Source organism: Galeopterus variegatus, unplaced genomic scaffold, assembly GCF_000696425.1.
Source record: "Galeopterus variegatus unplaced genomic scaffold, G_variegatus-3.0.2 Scaffold67, whole genome shotgun sequence".
Lineage (NCBI taxonomy): Eukaryota > Metazoa > Chordata > Mammalia > Dermoptera > Cynocephalidae > Galeopterus > Galeopterus variegatus.
This window is the reverse complement of record NW_007726178.1, coordinates 1,070,425-1,090,384: the sequence shown is the minus strand read 5'-3', so window position 1 is coordinate 1,090,384 and position 19,960 is coordinate 1,070,425. Positions and strand designations below refer to the sequence as shown.

Genomic DNA, 19,960 nt, shown 5'->3' with positions numbered 1-19,960 from the left:
AAAAAAAAAAAAAAAAAAAAAAAAGGTATTACATAGACAAGTCAAAGTATATAAGTACAAAGTGCCAGAATACTCCCTGAAGAACACTTGGCAGGCATCAAGTCCCACCCCGCAGTCTTACATTTTGGACTAGTGTAGCTATGACCAGGCTGGCACTGGCTTTATCCATAGGTTTCCAATCTCTGTCTTCACACCCCTGCTCAGACCACACCTGACTCTTCTATGCCCATCTGCTGTGGCCTCCACAGAATACTGGGAGGCCTCCAGTCACGATACGGTTACCAGAGCCTTTGGCAGGCACCACCCCCGGTGTGAATCACAGCTTCAGTGCCACCCCTTTTTTCTCCCACAACTGGCCTAAATCTAGGTCTCTCACTGACTCTGCCTGCAAGTTGGGTACCAAGTTCTTCCGTCTATCTCCATAACTTTTCAATATTCTTAGAACTAGGCATCCCTTATCCCAGGAGACTGCATCCTGGGGATATACAACTCACCCAGACTGTCAAGCAGATGTCTCCAAAAGAATCACTGTTCACTTCCTAATATAAGAAAAAGGTACATGCCAAATACATGCTAGGAATATTTGAGCACAGGGTCTGATTTGTAATTTCCATACCACCTAGAAACTATACCAGATTTCACCTACGATGTCCCACTGCCATTTACATGTCTCCATCACAGAGTTCTTTTTAGTGCCGTAAGAGATTACTCTTTCTAGAAGATCCTGAAGATCTTGAGGCTCAGAGCAAGCTGCTAGCCATTTTTCTCCTCTGGTTCCACTTTACCCCTTATCTCTTCCATTGTAACATTTGAAATACACTGTCCTGCCTTTGTCAAAAACATGGAAATAATTAGTCCTTGATGACAGATATTGAGCTTGGAACATAGTACATTTAGGACCCACCAGGTTTTGATAAACCTTAAACCCCAGGAATAGTGAGCAATACAGCCCATTCCAATGAGATGCAACATACGTGTGTGTGTGTGTGCACATGTGTGTGGTGGCACCTCCCACCTACCCTCTCATCCCTTTGGGGAGTATCAGCCAGCACAAGGTAAGGCTGCTCAGATTCAGGTGTGTCTTTTGAGACCCAAGGATGAAGTGACTTCAGAACTTTCAGAAAACTGAAAAGGAAAAAATCATTCTTTGCAGGAGTTTGTGGAAGCAGATAATCGCCAGCTGCCCAATGGTGTTCACACGACTGCAGAGCAGCGTCCAAATGCTTACATTCCAGAAGCAGATGCCACTCTTCCTTTGCCAAAACCATATGGTGCTTTGGCTCCTTTTAAGCCCAGTGAACCTGGAGCCAATATGAGGCACATAAGGAAACCTGTCATAAAGCCAATTGAAATCTGAATATGTGAACCAATCCAGGCGTCTCCACGAGAGGACTTCCTTGTACTCGGAGCTGGGAAATGTGAGCATAATAGTTCTAAAATTACAGATAAATAAGGAACCCACAATCAACAACACAGTACAACATGGTTTCCTTTTACACCTACCAACTACTATATTTTACATGATATTGAATAGGCCATAGAATTGCTCTGCAATTATGTCAAAGAATATATTTGAATTGCTCATTTCTTTTTCACTCTATATTGACTGCATTTCAGAAATATATAGTAGGTGAATGCTGTAAAAAATGCAATAAAAATAAATCAATTCTCAATGAAGTACAGAAATGGGCAGAGTGGTCTTTGATTATTAAACACATACTGTTCAATATATGTGATTTAAAAAGATAGAATGACCATTTGAAAAGGAAAATACTCCAAGTATCACAAAAGTATAACTCACTTTGTTGAATAACAAATGGCATTTGAAGTTAATGTTGGTAAATCTAAATCAAGTAAAAAGCAGTAGTGAAGCTTGTCATTTCTAAAGTAATGTTATGGTGATTCTTTTTATAGGAATCCTTTTGCTGAAAAAAATAATTATGCCCTAATGTATCTTTCTAATAAATCCAAAATTTTCACATTATCTGCAAATAAATTTGTGATAAGTTCTAATGCCACATTTTAAAAAATCTCAATGAAAATATTTATAACTTTACATGTGAGAGGAAAGAAAAATGAGGCCAGTTCTACTTACTTCATTACTCTAATTATATTGTACTTCACCCAAGTGTATTTTCCTAATTCTGATATAATTTCTCACATATAAGTATACACAAGTAAGTTTAAACCCATGCTTTTACATTTACTATTATGCTGAAATTATCTTTATTTAATACTGGTGGCAGTTATGAATTTTATTTTACAACTCTGGGAGAAATATCACATCCCTTTATTTTGATTAATCAATCTGTTCCAAGCCCCCATCCTACCATATTGGAGGGAAATTTATTCCCATTCTTGAGTCTGATTGCTTTGCAAAGTCATTATAAAGCAATGACTTAAGATTGCCTTTGATAGGCAACACTGTATAAACCCTGTGGTTAATACAAAGAAATACTGCATACTTTAACAATACAGGTATGAAAGAAATGAATGAAGGCAGGGAATGAAAGATTATGACCTTAACAAGAGAAAGAATCGGCTTTGCACTGCTGATTTGGCTCTAAGATTTTGAGTCTTGGTGACCAGAAAGTATCTAGCCAAAAAGGGAAATTCTATAGAAAAGGACAGTTTTATAACACAACACAGTGATTTTAGAAAGAAGTTGAATTATCATACCAGTTAGTGATATTTATAATTAAAAATTCACAAGTTCACTGGGGGAAACAGTGTGAAGAGAGAGAGAGAGAAAAAGGATTATGGGCTGACCCCAGGCAGCAAATGTATTTATGGGTTAGAATGAAGTCACTGTCAAAGACAGAAAAAACGGGAGAAGTATTTAGGTGTCCTGGGGGCCCTTGGAGGAACATGTTCATGGAGTCATGACTCCTGGCTCGAAAAAAAGGCTATGTTCAAAAAACAAAGAGTCAGGCCAAAACTTTTCAGCGTTTGTTTTTTTAATGACAAGATATTACTAAATTAAACTTTTATAAATATAAAAAAAATTAAATACAGTTCCATCTGAACTAACACGAAGACAAACCTTAAATACTGTATGTACAAATTACTATATGTTACAAATTATTCTGTATGGGAGACAGATTTGATCTAATACAAATTCAGTTTTGTTTTTTTCTTTTAAAGTAGCCTCTTTCCACATAGTGTTCTTAATGCAACATTTAATTTTTTGCTTGTTATATTTTCAATGACAAACCTAATTTTTGCCTAGAAAGCACTGTTTGCTCTGTTTTTAAAGCATATTTTATTTGAGAATGCAATAGAAATAGTTTTTGGCCTATTAAGCTACTAGGAAGAATATTGTTTATGCTATCACTTGCCTCCTTGGACTGTTTATTATTTCTCCACACTTGACTGCTCATCAGCTGTTCAAAATTGGGATGAGGTACAGCAGTTTAGTTCTGTTTGAACAAGAACCAAACTGAAATTCAGACGGCTCAACATTCTAACTTCTGTTACCTGTTTTAAACGTTGCTAAAGAATTCTCAGCATGAGTAAGGTAATGAGCAAAATTAAAATATGGAAGCAGATCCCATTGCATTTTCTCCTTTATAAGCCTAAAAGCATTGTGGTGTGCTTCAGAGCTGCTTCCTGCACAAATTCTGCATCCACATTGTCATGTCCTTCAAAAGCATACACAGCTGGGGGGAAAGCAACAGAGAGTTACTATGGAGCCATGGAAAATATACAACTTTGTGCCCACAGCTTATTGAAATCATAATTATTTTATATTTTAATAGAACACTTTATTCTGAAAATGTGTCATTAAAATGTATTAAACTTCGGCACCAAGAAAGACCATCAACCAAACGTGATTTAAGCCCCTTAAATCCTTAAAAAACTTCAAAGGTGATTATTCCTTTGATAATTTACTCTAGGTAGTAAATCGTGCATATTGCTAATAAAAACCACTTGCAATAGCGACCTACTTGTAAGTGAGAGGTATTTGGGGGGAAAAGTAGTATACAGAAGTGAATAGAGAATGACTGACGTCAAGAGGAAAGCAAGAAAACCTTGAGAACAGAGGAGTGAATTACCTTGACTGGACGACTCTATATCTGTCAAAATTTCAATGAAGTAGTTCAGAGGCAGAAATTCTACACTGAATGATGACTTGTCAATCATAGAATTCCAAGGCTAAAAGAGAAATCACTTCCAGTATTAGTTGATTCTCCCAAACCAGCACAAATTGTAATTGGTAACTACAATTTCAGTCCATATGGGTATGTTGAAATGGGCAGTTAAGATCCAAAAAAGTACAGTTGGCTGTGCTTTCACATGGACTCACCTGTTTCTTATAGTTTTGAAGCAGTCGTGTCACATGGTTCCGGGAAATAATGTTAGAACTCATAGGATGATCCCAGAGTCGACAGATCTTCTTACCAATAAGCTATTAGGCAAATTGAAAAATATGTAGGAGACAATATGTATCACACTGCATAAAACAAACACACCTTGTATCTATTCATAATTTTAAAACTTGTATTCCTAAGTAGCTAATTAGTCCAAAGGACAGGGCCTTTATGATTAATGACCCTTGGAGAAAGGCCATGTTCTTAGGAGGTATGCTTCTAAATTTTGAATAAATACTCCTTCAAATGCTACACCTTGAGAAGAGCAGTTTATACACTGATGTTGCCAAATTCTTTTTCTGAAGAGGAGTTTATCTGCTTCTCTTCAAAACTGGAGATGTACATGCCAACCCTAAGTGATGTTTTGAAAGGAAACTAAAGGTTGTAGACATGTTTATATCAACTTCTCTGCCATGTCTTGCCTAGAAAATTTTAATTCCCTAAGAGTATGGGTCAAAAAAAAATCATATTTGGAGTCCAAACTAAATATTCAGCAATGTTCCCCAGAGATAGCTAGCCATGGAAAATATGCTTTGTTTCCTATTCTTGCCTCTGCTTCAGTAAGCCCATGACGGGGAGGGGTTGTTACAATTAGGTCCAGAAAGGCAATGGACATCCCCTTTGGGGGAGAACAGTGCCAGAGGTGCAAGTACTCAAGGTATATAAACAGTGGGCAGAGCTGGCCAAGGCTCTTAGGGTCAGGAAACTTGCAGAATCAGAGGCTCTGAAGACCATGCTGTGGAATTTCACATTTTCACAGTATTTCTGATTCAGAGAGCTAATATCCTCCAAATGATAACAACAAAAAAGTAGTGCCTTTTTAACTCTTTCCCTCATGTTTCTCATTCTTCCTGTGAACCTGGGAATGTTTTCCTGCCTTGGTAGAAATGCAGTAGGAGGAAATGCAGTCCCAGAACCTTCTGACCTCACCTGTATTTAAATTTCTTATCAGTTTAAGTGCCAAAAGCACATGTTTCCCCTCTCCCTCCCTTTCAGATGGAACTATTTGTGTGGTTTCCTAAGTGGAGAAAATGGCTAAATGTTCTCAGTGAGCTGTGCCAAAGCACTGCAAAGCCAGAGGAACAAGCGTTTGTAGGCTCAGTGGGGAACAGCTGACAAAGGGGTGGGAACGGATGGGATTTCTTGGAAAAGGCCGGAATATGAAACAAGTCAACTGACTTTAGCTTAAAGCCAGTAAATGCTCTTCTTGGCAGAAGGGTCATGCCAAACCTTAGGAAAAAAATAAAATATACTTCAGGATTACCGGAGGAAGCCGCACAATGATGCTGAATTTTAGTTTTTCATTTTTCTCTGTATTGTCCAGATCTATGAGAAAGAGATTGGCAAATAAAACAGAAATGTCTATTTTATTACCTCAGCAAGTTATTAACACTTGAATGGTTCATCCAGATAATATATATTCCCAACCTTGTATTCTCAAGCTAATCTGAAACAGAACAGGGCTGGGCTTGTGAACCAAACTGACTCCATTTTCCCTACAGAAGACACTTTGTTACTTTTCCACTCCTCAGTCCTGAGACACCCCCACACCCCAGGGTAGATAAGAGGAGAACTGATGATATTCACTGAGTTGCAAAACCCCTCCAAGGTTTTTTTACCATAATTGTAAAAATTAAGTTACAGATTAACCTTAAGACCCTTTTAGGAATTCTTGCATGCACACAAAGCTTCAAGGTGACTGCTACAAAGACCCTCCTGTGGTGACTAAAGTGAACACCACCATCATCTTGGACCTCCTGAGCAGGTGCAAGGACCACAGCCCTAACTGAGCATGCACCCATGGCGCAACCAAGATGAACAGAACGGACCATCTCCAGAGGTGCAGAGTGATGGACCTCTTTTTTTTTTTTTTTTCCTTTTTGTCTTTTTTCTGACCGGTAACAGGATCTCAACCCTCGGTGTCGCGCCCGTACCGGGGACCGGCAACGGGCTCGCAACCCTCAGTGTTGCGCCCGCACCACGCTCAGCCAGTGAGCGGGAACCGGTCTCCACATGGGATCCGACCCCTCGGCGGGAGCGCTGCCGCGCTCCCAAGCGTGCGCCACCGGGCCGGCTCGAGTGATGGACCTCTTTTTTTTTTTTTTTCCTTTTTGTCTTGTTTCTGACCGGTAACAGGATCTCAACCCTCGGTGTCGCGCCCGTACCGGGGACCGGCAACGGGCTCGCAACCCTCAGTGTTGCGCCCGCACCACGCTCAGCCAGTGAGCGGGAACCGGTCTCCACATGGGATCCGAACCCTCGGCGGGAGCGCTGCCGCGCTCCCAAGCGTGCGCCACCGGGCCGGCCCGAGTGATGGACCTCTTAACCCCTTGAATTTATCTCCTCTTTCGATAAGGCGTTCCTTGCTTTACTGCTAGGTGCATTGTCCATTTCTGTGGCTTTGGGACCCAAGAGCCTAATTTGGTAACATAACAATGCTTTGAAAATTTTTGTTTATTACTGAATAAAAAGGGTTTTTTCCGTTAAGAGGCTGCCAGTCACAGAGCAATTTTGCTGACTAACTGAAAACAGACGGTACCTTAAGGAAGGGCAATATACTAACGAAACGTCTATTAAAATACAACAATTGAATAAGTGAGAATGATTATAGTGTAGAACTTATTTAAATTAACGAAAGCACTGCATCTCTGATTAATTTCTTTCATTTCTTGATATGAGTTAATAAGCTGAAAGTAAGCCTCTGCATGACACATTCTTGAGAAATAAGCCTACCGAGTTTCCTAGCCTCAAGTGCCCTTGTGTAAAGAAAAGGACTCTAATAGCTGTGTGTGGACTGAGAGGTCCTTTTGGGGCCTCTTGATGGGCTAAGGCTGCTTAGATCTACTCAAAGGATGGTTACAGGAAAAACCATACTCAACAGGCCCAGCTACCTAACTTGTGGGGCCCAGTACAAAAAAAAAAATGAGGAGGTCCTTGTTCAGATATTATTAAGAATCTCAAGATTTGATGCAGAGCATTAAACCGAGTATGGGACTCTTCTGAGTGCAGTCAGGCCCTGTGTGTCTGCACAGGTTGCACACCCAGGAAGCCAGCTCTGCTGGTGCTCAGGCTGAACTAGCATTCTCGCAAACTCAGTCTCTTACCTTTCATGAGCCTTGTGACAGCTGTTTCGGTGAGAAGCAACACTCCGTTATCAATGTAATGCAGCAGGTTATGCAAAGGGAGACAATGAACCCCAAGGATCATGTGCAGAGTGTGAAAACCTAGAATGAGAGATCCAGGAGGGTAAATGTGGTCAGCCAGCATCTCCAGCATTCCAGAAGGAATGAATTAGATCATGTTAATAAACTGCTTAACCCGGTGCTTGTTGCCTGGACTCAACTAAATTCCTTGAAGACAAGGTCCAAGTTTCCTCTTTTGTATTATCACAACTAAGTATAGTGTTGGGTATATAAGTTCCCAATGAGTATGTATTCCCTTCTTGGGTTCCTTCCTGAGCAAAAAGAGGGTAAGACCTGCTAAATGCAAAATGGTTTAACAGTTTAATATGTCCGTAAAAGCTGCAAACTCCATATGCCCAGCCTAAAAGGCTGTTGGGATAGGGACTATTCTGCTAAAGAGAAAAACGTTTGGACTAGAAGGGAAGAGTTTATAGACCTAATCTCTGGTTATGTCCTAGAGAAAGGCTTTTGGAGTCTACTTGGACTAAATTATAGAAAAGAAAGAATTGAAATGATATGGCCAGATAGCAAATCTATAGAAATTTAATAGAGAAGTAGGGTAACCTCTCAAGCCTAAGTCTCATAGGGATGGCTACCCAAACATTCACAAACCCAGATCAATGACAGAAGTGACGGCATTTAAGGGGACCTATGAAGAGTAAATGCAATTGCTAGGAGTGGAAATGAGGCAAGAGAATATACTGAGATAATAGAAAAATCCAGTTTCAGCATGAGCAGACTTAGGCTGCCATCGTGCTGTGTTACTCACTAGCTGTAGGTAACTAAGCCTTTCTGAGCCTCCATTTCTTCATCCCTAACATGCAACCACTAGTATCTTTCCTATAGGGTTGCTCTGAGAACTACAACCAGGACTGCAAAGAGCCTAGCACATGGTATAACAACAGTGGCTAATACTGTACTTGTCCCAAGGACTTCAATCTGTACACTGGCTCATTTGATCCTCATTCAATGCTAGGGGGTGGGAACTACTAGATTCACATTTCATAGATGATGAAACAGAGAGTCACAGGAGCTAAGAAACTTGCCTAGGATCATATGGATAGTACATAGCAAGCCGAAATTTGAATGCAGGCTTTGGGATTTTAGCCTAGGCTTTTAACTATAACATTGCTCTCCCTCAATAACTGGTGGCTATGTTAATAGAACAATATGAACAGAGAGGCCCAAAGGTGAGAAGGCATGGAGCATATTCAGAAAACATGAAATGATCCAGTTGAGTTGGAATCTCATGTGACAGAGGAATGATTAAGAGGTAAGGTTGGAAAGGTTCATTTATTCAGCAAATCCCTTCCATACACCAGACAAGGGGCTGGGAGTACAATAATGAACAAAACAAGCACAGCTGCTGCTCCCTTATGCCTTTTTGCAGTCTGATGGGAGAGGCAGAATATCAAACAGTCACAAAAATAAATATACATTTTTTAAATGTGACCAGTTCTGTGTGTGTGACAGTAGTTGAATTCTGAATGACAGCAAGGAATTTATTAATTTAGGAGACTTTGGAGAGGCTCTGAAAGTTTTTGAGCAAGACAGAGTTTTACTTTTGGAATATTAATATGGCAAGAGGCAAAGAATGCATTGGAGTACACTTTGCTGCAGGAGGAATGAAGACCGTAGAGGCCCTTGTGTGAACATGTACAAGAGGTAATGAGGGCGCTGACAGTGAACAAGCAGGGAAGAGACTAGAGAGGCATGGTAACACATACAGGCTTGGCAACCTGCTGGATGTGGGAATGACAGAAGAATCATGGCCTGCTCTTAGGAACATATATGGCAAAGGAATGATGCCCTACAAGCAGGGGCTTGGATTCAGAGAGATCATGGAATTTTCTCTCTGAGTACGTGAATCATAAGCAGTAGGACAGTCCTAAGTCCTGGCAACATCAAGGATCAGATGAAGTGCAGACTCTGCCCACAAGCAGATGTTAATGGGCTGACAACAAAATGAGTCCACTAGCTTCCCTGAATCCAAAAGAAAAAAAAAAATCATGATTTTACTAATCAAAAACATGAGATTTTTCAAATGGATTTGGAAATTCTTCCGAAAGTAAGTTACCAAATTATTTCTGAAAAGTTTATACTACATTATTGATCCTATTGATTTCCTGGTTTCAAAATTCCTCCTCCAACCCTGTGTTCATGTCCTAAAAATCCTTGATGACCTTTCATCCTCTATCCCATGGGCAGTCCCAAGTTCAATGGTCCATTCTTGGCCTCCTTCTCATGTCAGCCCTGAGCACCAGAGAAAATTGGCTATAACTAGGCATCAGTTCCATCCAACTTTAGTCCTCATCCTCCAGGGCTCCTAAGCCTCTTCTAGCCAGTGAGGGGAACACAGGTTTAAACAGCATTTCAAACAGCAAATGCTCTAGCTCTAAACCATGACTGCCTTTTTATGGTCTTCATTCCCTTCTTTTCTTTAACCAATTCTGGTTGCAAGTTTTTGACACGTGAAACTCAAAACAGTCCTCACTAGCCCAGTAGACCTGTGATGGAGTTTGGATGTATTGTCCTTCCAGAACTCATGTGGAAATCCGATCCCCAATGTGGCAGTGTTGGAAGCTGTCTGAGTCATGGGGGCGGATCCCTCATGAATGGATTAAGGCTCTCCCTGGGGGAGGGGGTAGTGAGTGAGTTATCTCTCTATTAGTTCCTGTGAGAGCTGGTTGTTTAAAAGACGCTGGCACCTCCCCTCTCACCTCCCCTCTCTCTCATTTCCTCTCACCATGTGCCGGCTACCTGCCCCTTTCCACCAAGAGTAGAAGCAGCCTGAGGCCCACACCAGATGCAGCTGTCCCAGAATCAAAAGCTAAATAAACCTCCATTCTTTATAATTACCCAGTCTCAGGTATTCTGTTATAGCAACACAAAAACGAACTAATACAACCTGGAAAGCAAGCACACTTGTATGTACATGTATAAATGCCCTGAATTTATACACACATTGGCACACACACAATGATCCAGTGTCACTTCACTCCACTATGTCCTTCATATGAGGGAAATAAACATTTAAGAGAAAAGGAGAGAGGAAATGCTCTTCCTTACCTGACCCAAGGACACAAGCCATTAGGTCTACTCATCACAATTCTCAATCACTATGGATAACATTTTTCTTCTTTCCCTCCTTATCCCTCTGAAGATAGATTTTTATGATCTCCCAAGCATAATGATGTCACCAGTAAGTTAGTTTTATTTTCAAAAGGAAAATAAAAATGGTGAACAAATCTACAAGTGTCAATCTATTTTGTGTTAAGGATAAACAATTAAGAATTTAAGCCAGAAAGCCATATATATTTTTCATGAAATTCCTTCACTCTTTCTAGATGGTACTTCACAATTCATATTCCATTGGGATAATCTAAAACCATCTATTCTCCTCATGAATGGTCACTTTGAAGTCCTATAAAGAAAATATAAATAAATAAAATTCTTTTTGTACCTCTACTACAAAAAGACCTTATAAAATAAGGTGTTATGAACAGAGGAAACTTGAATGATTCCAACCTGTATCAGCTAATCAGATACATCACATGTGCAGAGAAGCCAAAAGATGACATGGGGATTCTTTGAGTCCATAAATAGTCAATGTTTCAACATCAACTAATTCAACTGGAATATAAAATTCAAGGGGCAGTAAAGAACATTAGTTTAAAAAGCACAGATTTTGAAGCTAGACTGCCTGGATTTAAATATGGTTCTGTCACTTAGTCTTGACTTTAGGCAAATTTCTTAACCTTTCTGGCCTCAGTTTCACCACCTATAAAATGGGAATAATATAAAGTGAATCATATGAAAGTGTCATTTTTGCTGGCCCAAAACTAGTTAGATACTGACAATTCAATGTGATTAAATTTAAGTTCTTACCACTTAGGATTGTTGAAAATTAAATGTGCTAATTTATGTGAAGTATCAGGCACAAAATGGGTACCATATGTGCTGGCTTAAAATAAAGGAATGAATTAATGATGGATTAACGGATCGATAGATATAAATTAGCTAAATAAAACCAGCTGATATATGTCATGTGTATTACGTAGTCACAGCTATCATAAAGGTTAACATTCATTAGTACTTAAATGCAACAATAAACTCATACATGTAATAAGGTCTTCAACCTCCAACAAGGTGTTAAGTATACACAGTGAGGAAAGGATAGTTTCTTCAATAAATGTGTTGGGAAAACTGGATATCCACATGCAAAAGAATGAAATGGAAACTTTATCTTCACCATACACAAAAATCAACTCAAAATGGATTAAAAACTTAAATGTAAGACCTGAAACTATTAATATCTTGTAAGAAAACAAAGGGGAAAGGCTTCATGACATTAGTTTTGGCAATAATTTCTTGGATATGACATCAAAAACAGAAGTGCAAAAGCGAAAATATAAAAGTGGAACTACATCAAACTAAAAAGCTTCTGCAACATCCAAATGAAAATCAATAAGACAGTGCCTTTCAGTAACAACCCTAAATGTAAATGGATTAAGTTTCCCACTCAAAAGACACAGACTGGCTGATTGAATTAAAAAGCTCAACCCAACTATATGCTGTCTTCAAAAGACTCACTTCACCTGTAAAGACACACACAGACTAATAGTGAAGGGATGGAAAAAGATATACCACATAAATGGAAACTAAAAATGAGTAGGAATAGCTGTTCCTATATTGGATAAAATAGATTTTAAACCAAAGACTAAAAAAGAGACAAAGAAGGCCACTATATAATGATAAAGGGATCTATCCAGCAAGAAGACTTATCAGAAATATAAATGCACACAATGTTAGAGCATTCAGATACATATATAGCAAAAACTATTAGACCTAAGGAAAGAGATATACTCAAACATAATAATAGTTGGAGACCCGAACATACCTCAACATTGGACAGATTATCTAGGTAACAAATCAGAGAAACACAGAATTTAACACAAATTTTAGACTAATTGGACTTGGCAGATACCTACAGAACATTTCATCCAACAACCACAGAACATACATTCTGGAACACTCTCCAGGATATTCCACATGTTAGGTCACAAATCAAGTCTCAAGTCTAAACAAATTTTATAAAACTGAAATCATTTCAAGTATCATTTCAGATCACATTGGATTAAAAATAGAAATCAAAAATAAGCAAAACTCTGGAAACTATACAAACACATGGAAATTAAACAACATGCTCCTGAATGACATATAGGTCCAAGAAGAAATTAAACAGGAAATCAAAATTTTCTTGAAACTAATGAAAATAAACATACATCATATCAAAACCTGTGGGACACTGCAAAAGCAGCACTAAGAGGGAAGTTTATTGCAATAAACACATCAAAAGAATGGAAAGATTTCAAATAAACAACCTAACACTACACCTCAAGAACTAGAAAAACAAGAATAATCCAATCCCAGAATTAGTAGATGGAAAGGAATAATAATTGGAACCAACCTAAATGTCCATCATCAGATGACTGGATGAGGAAAATATGATATATTTACACAATGGAATAGTACTGTACCATAAAAAAGAATGAAATTCTGCCATGCACAGCAACATGGATGACCTTAGAGAAAATTAGGTTAAGTGAAAGCAGCCAAGCACAGTTAAATACCATGTGTCCTTACTCATAAGTGGAGCTAAAAAATAAATAAATATTTTTTTTAAAGGGAAAGAAAGATACAATCACAATAATACACTGAACTTTCAAAAGGAGAGAACAGAACTGAGGTTACCAGAGGTGGGAAAGCGGGAGAGAAAGGGGTAAGGGGTAATGGAGGAATTGGTAAAGGGCCATTAAAAACAATAATGTTGAATATACTAATTATCCTGATTTGAGCATTACATATTGCACACAGGTATTGATGTTCAACTCTGTACCCCACAGACATGTACAATCAACTATGTTTCAATTTTAAAAAATAAAAAGCTTTACACAGCAAAGGAAACAATCAATAGAGTGAAAAAAGCAACCTACAGAATGGGAGAAAATACTTGCAAACGATATATCTGATAAGGAGTTAATATGTAAACCATGTAAGAAATTCAAACAACTCAATAGCAAGAAAACCACCTGATTTAAAAATGAGCAAAGGACTTGAATAGACATATCTCCAAAGAAGTCATACAAATGGCCAACAAGTATACGAAAAGATGCTCAATATGACTAATCATCAGGGAAATGCAAGTCAAAACTATGAGATATTGCCTCACACCTCTGAGTGGCTATTATCAGAAAAACAAGGTGAGTGTTGCCAAGAACGTGGAGATATTGGAACCCTTGCACACTGTCGGTGGGAATGTAAAATGGTACAGGTGCTATGGAAAACAGTATGAAGTTTCCTCAAAAAAATTTTTAAAAAGAATTACCATATGATCCAGTAATCTCTCTTCTGGATATATCTCCCAAAGAAAGTCAGAATCTTGAAGAGATATGTACACTCCCATGTTTATTATAGCATTATTCACAATAGCCAAGATATGGACACGACCCAAATTTCCATTGTCAGATAAATGGATAAAGAAAATATAGAATAAATAAGCGAATATTATTTAGCCTTAAAAAAGAAATCCTGCCATATGTGACATTTATGAATGAATCTGGAGGACATTATGCTAGGTGAAATAAGCCAGTTACAGGACAATAATTGCCTGATTTCACTTTTATGAGGTATCTAAAATAGTCGGACTCACAGAAACATAGTAAAATGTTGGTTGACAGAGGCTGGGGTGGGGGAAAAGGGGAACTGCTGTTCATTGGGTATAAAGTGTCAGTTACATAATATGAATAAGTTTTGGAGTTCTGCTATACAACTTTTTGCCTATAATTAACAATACTGTACATTTAAAACTTTAAGAGGATAGATCTCATATTCAGTGTTCTTACAATAATTAAAAAATGGGCTGGCCCCATGGCTCACTCTAGAGAGTGAGGCACTGGGAGCGCCGAGGCCACAGGTTTGGTCGGTGCGCTCACTGGCTGAGCGTGGTGCAGACCACACCATGCTGACGGTTGCGATCCCCTTACTGGCCAAAAAAAAAAACTTATATGTAACAAACAGAAGGTACATAGTTTATAGCAAACAGGAGCTTATTTCTTAAAGTGGATACTGATTTATATGCACATCTTCCCAACCAGACTCTTAATTTTTGTAACTATTCTAATTTCTAGCACACTACCTGGCATGTAATAGTGGCTCAACAAATGTTTGTCGACTGAATGAACAAATGACCAATTAAATCATAACTGTATATATATGTCCCAAGGATGTTTTGAGGCCTGGCTTGATCCCACTTCAAAATTCTAAGGGCCACATCCAGGCACACCACCAGCATGTCGGGGCCCTGCCCAGGGGCCCAGGGCTTGGAGCAGAGACCAGACCCCCACCCACATCCAGGCACACCACCAGCGTCTGGGGGCCCAAGGCATATAGCTGGGGTCCAGACCCCCCCCCACAATCAGGCACACTGTCTGCACCTCGGGGCCCTGCCTGGGGGCCCGAGGCATAGAGCCAGGGACCGGACCCCCCCACAACAAGGCACATCACCAGCACCAAGGATCATACCCAAACCATCACCTCCATGTGGATGGCCCACCACAGTAACCATGGCTGCCACAAAAGTGGCTAGACGCCACAACAACCACATAGATGGTCCACCAAGCACTGAAATGCATTGACACAAGGATAGTCACCAGCAGAGACCAAAGAAGAGTATGTCTCTCTCCACAAAGCCCATTCCAGAGTGACAGAAGCAGCAGCTGCTCTACGATAATATTGGGGGACCTTAATACACCTCTCAGCATTGGACAGATCATCTAGGCAACAAATCAACAGAGTAACCATTACTCTTTCAGAGGGAGAGAAGAAATCTAGGGTTATCAGTAGTGGGAAGAGGAGGGAGACGGGGATAGGGAGAGATTGGACAAGGGGCATAAAGAATAAGTACAATTTGTAACAATATACATACTAGTAATATATTTGTTCAACATATGTCAACATTGAATCCCAAAAATATGTATAATCAATTATGATTCAATTAAAAAAAAAATCCTAAGGGAAATTTTTAGTTCCCAAGCATGTAAGAAGCAGCTCAATTCTTGGCACTGAGCCAGACCCTCTTCCTGCTGAGTATTAATTAACCTTTAGACATTTTGAACAGATAAATCAAGCCTGGAGATAGCAGAGAATCACCTCCCTGAATCAGCTCCACTGGCTCATATTATCCTAGAAAGTTTCACGGAGACCAGCCTAAGCTCCCTGAAGTTAGTAACAAACCATAACATAGTTTAGTAGTCAGGGAAGATCCAGTTAGCAGACACCAGCCTCTGGGCCCATCTCTTCCAGTGATGCCAGACACAATTTCTCACACACAAGTCTCATCATAAACTCATAATGTGCCAAAGACCAGGGACCATGTGAAGAAGAAAGAACAAATTTATTATACCAAAAGACAAAGGAGCCAAGACTTACCAGGAGGCAGAGGTAAACACAAACTGTTAGTCGCTTCCAAAATCCTGGTCATGATGTGAAAGACTGCAAACTCAGCAGCACTGCCATGCCTATTGCTGGGTCAAAATAAAGCCGTATGTCAGCCAAGGAGTTCATCTCTAAAACCCCATTTGTCCTAAGCAGTGGCTCTTGCGTATCACACACAGGGGGATTCATGCTAAGCATGAAATGCTATGCCCTGTAGAAAGCCTCATAAATATGACAGTGACCATCAGCCTAATGCCTAAAATCTAACCAGACAATAGGCACAAAAACTATAAATGTGTTAACCGCAATTCCCCTTCTCAGCAATACTGGGCTCATGTGTCCCTCCCTTCTCATTAACCATAAGCCAGGGAAAGAGGACGGGTGAAGTAACAGGGGCATGACATTAAATGCCAAGCACAGAACTAAGATAGATCGTGTTGGGGCTGGTGAGAATTGCTTTGAACTAGTCAGTTTCAAAACAGCTTTACTAAAACAGGCAGCAATCAGGGTTGTTCTGGCTCTTTGTACACCATAAAAAGAGTGAGAAATACTTGCGTACAAGTGGAGAACACAGGAGTGAAGATTATGTTTCCTCCAACTGCTTTCCAGTATGCGGCAAATGAGATCCAGCTAGAGGTAAAGACAGTCCATTAACCAATTTTCACATCCTTTCCCTCAAGGCCCCTACAGCTATCCCTCCACAGCTCTGACAAGCACACTTGGGGCAGCTGGCATTCAGGCTGTGCAGAGACACACAACCAGCCTTTCTGAGGTCAACTGTGAGGCGCTGGAATCTAAAATGGAAAGATTGAAAATGTGCACCAGCATCTAACAGAGCACCCTCTGTCTATGTGGGCACTGCTCCAGCTGAGTTGCCCCAGCCTGCCTAACTGGCCATGCCATTCACACTTACAGACCCTCATCCATCAGTGAAGGTCAAGGGTCACCGGGTTTCCTCCAGGCCTGTTACACTGCAAGGGCCAAGATCTAACCACTGAGATCATGAGTGTGAACTGTGGAGCAAGACTGGCATCAAGTCCAGGGTCCATACTTTACTAGTTGTGTAACTCTAGACAAGTTACCTATCCCTCTCCAAATCTCAGTGTCCTCTCATCTATAAAATGAGAGGGAAGTACTTAATAAGGTTGTTGTAAGAATTAGTTAACACACTGACTAGAAGATAGGTGATCAATAAATCAATCATGATCAACCAAAGGAGATTTCTTTGCCTTAGAGCTTTATCCAGAAACCCATTCTAACTTTGCAACAAGTCTATTATCTGTAGGGCAGTCTCCACGGAGCTGTTATCAGCCATGAATCCATGTATTGCACATGTGAGTTAAGAACATAGGACAAAGCAGAAAGGATCTCCAGAGATGCACAGGCAACCATTATTTATCCTCGACGAAACAGAGTCTGTTTCTCTTTGGCTGAAATCAAGTAAGATAACATGTAAACCATATAATAAGGTGCTGCAGCTACTTCCTTGGACGTGTTTTAGAAAGGCTGCCCAGCCACTCTGCTTAAAGGCAGGCAGGGAGACCAGGCCTCAATCAGTGACTGCCGATTCAGAAAGTCAGGGATATTGAGTTTTGAGACTGCATATGTATCATTTCTGGGCCTGTTGGTTCTAGGATTTGTTAACACAAACTATTGTTAAATCTTCTGTATGATTAACTACAAGGAAGAATGATGCTTGAATGAAAAACCTTTCTCAACATTTTGGAAGATAAGATTTAAACTCAACAGAAAGAAAGGTCATAGGTAGATGTGTTACATAATTGTGCATATGAGTTAAAGGACAAAGAAAGCAAGTTAGTACCAACATGGGGAAGATCAGTAACAACTCTACAGAGAAGGAAAATTTAAGAAAGATTTAATGCCCTGATTATAAATATCAGAACATGAGAATGCCAACCTCTCCTCATAAGTTAAAAACCATGAAACTCAAACCTTACTATAGAAATTCAAATATGTTATTTAAAAACAGATACTAATGACTGCAACAAAGGCAGAAAACATTAAAATTAAACATAAAGAGATTAAGTCAGGGTTACATCTAATAAATTTAACTAATATTCCAGAGTTCAATGCAAAAATATTTGTTCACACACCAGCTCATTTGCATACTGGTTTTATCCAAACAAGAGAAACAATGGAATGTTCTCCTTCTAGAAAAATGTTTTTTTTAATTTGTTAAGCATATCCTAAGCAGGATCAGGTCTCAACCCTGTATGCTTTTTGCAAGACTCAAGATAGCCTTAAAATTCCATCTAGTCATATCACTTCTATTTATACATGGACTGGTGTTATTAATTTGGATCATACAATTTCAGTAAGTTACTACCAGTTAATAAACTGCCAATCTCATCAGCAGACTCCAATGTGCTAGTATTTATACAACTGAGCTGGAATCTGGCCTACTTGAGCTGTTGGAGCTAATTAAGAATTGAAGTTCAAGTTCTCTCATGTCTACATAAACCTCCATGTACAGAAATCATTATTTACTGTTTAATAAAGAGCTGGAAGTTGCCAAGATGAGATGTGAACATTTGGCAACCATACTAAATTCATTGTCCTATGCTTCCATGATATATAATTGCTATTTGAAGAGAGGGCAATAAACCACTTTTAAAACCAAGTTCTTTGTTTATTGGTTATTTCCCTTTCCTCAATCTGTAGCACCAAATACATTGGTTTGAGGATGAGAGAGCTCCAAAAAGCTAATTTGAAAAATGCACAAATGGATTCACTGAAACACATTCTGAGAATCCAATACAGGTGGTGGAGGTGGGGTGGACGTGAGGAGAACAAAAAGCAAAAACTAACCAGTTTTGAAATGTAGTCCAGAACCATCTGTTCAATTTTCTTCTTTTCTACACCCTGTAGGTGTCTGAAAAGATGGTCTTTTAGCTCAGACACCATCTGAAAAAGGATATGCATTAGATCAGTCACAACCTACTCACACATGCATTTTGTTTGAATTAGATCCATTTATTAACATTCCTTATCAATATGAAAAATATTGGATCTGAAGATCCCACCAACAGAAATGCATACTTCTCAATATTTTTCTGATGAGCATAAATCAGGGGGCCCCAACATTTTCAAGAGGAACTACTTATGATTTGCCCAAAACACAGTGAGCAACTGAGCATCAGGCTCCAGGTCCTGATGAGAATTCTCCAAAGAAGCCAGTGGAATCAGCAACTTAGAATTCAAAGGATTTGGAATCTACCAAAGAATTGAAGTTTCTCCTGGAGTCCTGGGGAATTAACAGGAACAACTTAAATATGGAATGACTGTTTTGGGTGTTTGGAAGGACAGAGGCAGGAGTAGAAAAGAAATGCCTTGGGTACCTCCTTCTGCACAGTGGCCAGACACTCAGCACAGTGCCTTGACATGCAAAGGTAATGAAATATTCACTCTAGTGCCTCCAAACAGGCTTGTGCCTACACCTACTCTGTTCTGATCATCCTTGGGCCTCTCCAAGCAGTGGTTAGCATTTCCAGCCCTCCCCACCTTTTGCTTTTCTCTCCCTCCTCTCCTCTTTCCTCTTCTCCCTTTTGCCTAAACACTCTGTTCAGTGACTGATCTTTGTGCCAATAAACAGCCCGTGGGAATTATTCAGCTGACAACATATATGCACATATCTTCTATTTTAGCAAATTCACATACATAACACCCTCACCGAAACCTAGCTTGTGGCCTTCAGGGCCAATACACAGTGGTATCTTATTTCAAGTCAGTCTCCTGTATGTGCTAATTGATTTGGCTCCTTAAAAAATTAATTTTTTCTTCTTAAGAAATAATGCATACTCTTTTGTGCTTTTCAATTTTTCTACAATAACCATGAAGATAAAAATTGAAGCCACCCATAATCCTAACATTACGTAATCCTACATTAACATT

General features: G+C 39.5%; 2 protein-coding genes across 2 annotated transcripts in view; one reads left to right on the top strand and one right to left on the bottom strand.

Moving 5' to 3' along the window:
- Positions 1-1,686, top strand: part of CCDC146 (coiled-coil domain containing 146) — a 101,601-nt gene extending 99,915 nt beyond the window's left edge. Inside the window, exon 18 of the mRNA XM_008577552.1 lies at positions 1,154-1,686. Within this exon, the coding sequence (XP_008575774.1) occupies positions 1,154-1,357 (204 nt within the window). The 3' untranslated portion in view covers positions 1,358-1,686. The remainder of the gene's footprint in view (positions 1-1,153) is intronic.
- A 1,102-nt stretch (positions 1,687-2,788) lies between these two features.
- Positions 2,789-19,960, bottom strand: part of GSAP (gamma-secretase activating protein) — a 90,746-nt gene continuing 73,574 nt past the window's right edge. The window contains exons 27-34 of the mRNA XM_008577570.1: positions 18,878-18,973; positions 16,608-16,678; positions 16,043-16,137; positions 7,475-7,594; positions 5,635-5,696; positions 4,307-4,408; positions 4,056-4,155; positions 2,789-3,659 (exon numbers count right to left, since the gene is read on the bottom strand). Of these exons, the coding sequence (XP_008575792.1) occupies positions 3,568-3,659; positions 4,056-4,155; positions 4,307-4,408; positions 5,635-5,696; positions 7,475-7,594; positions 16,043-16,137; positions 16,608-16,678; positions 18,878-18,973 (738 nt within the window). The 3' untranslated portion in view covers positions 2,789-3,567. The remainder of the gene's footprint in view (positions 3,660-4,055; positions 4,156-4,306; positions 4,409-5,634; positions 5,697-7,474; positions 7,595-16,042; positions 16,138-16,607; positions 16,679-18,877; positions 18,974-19,960) is intronic.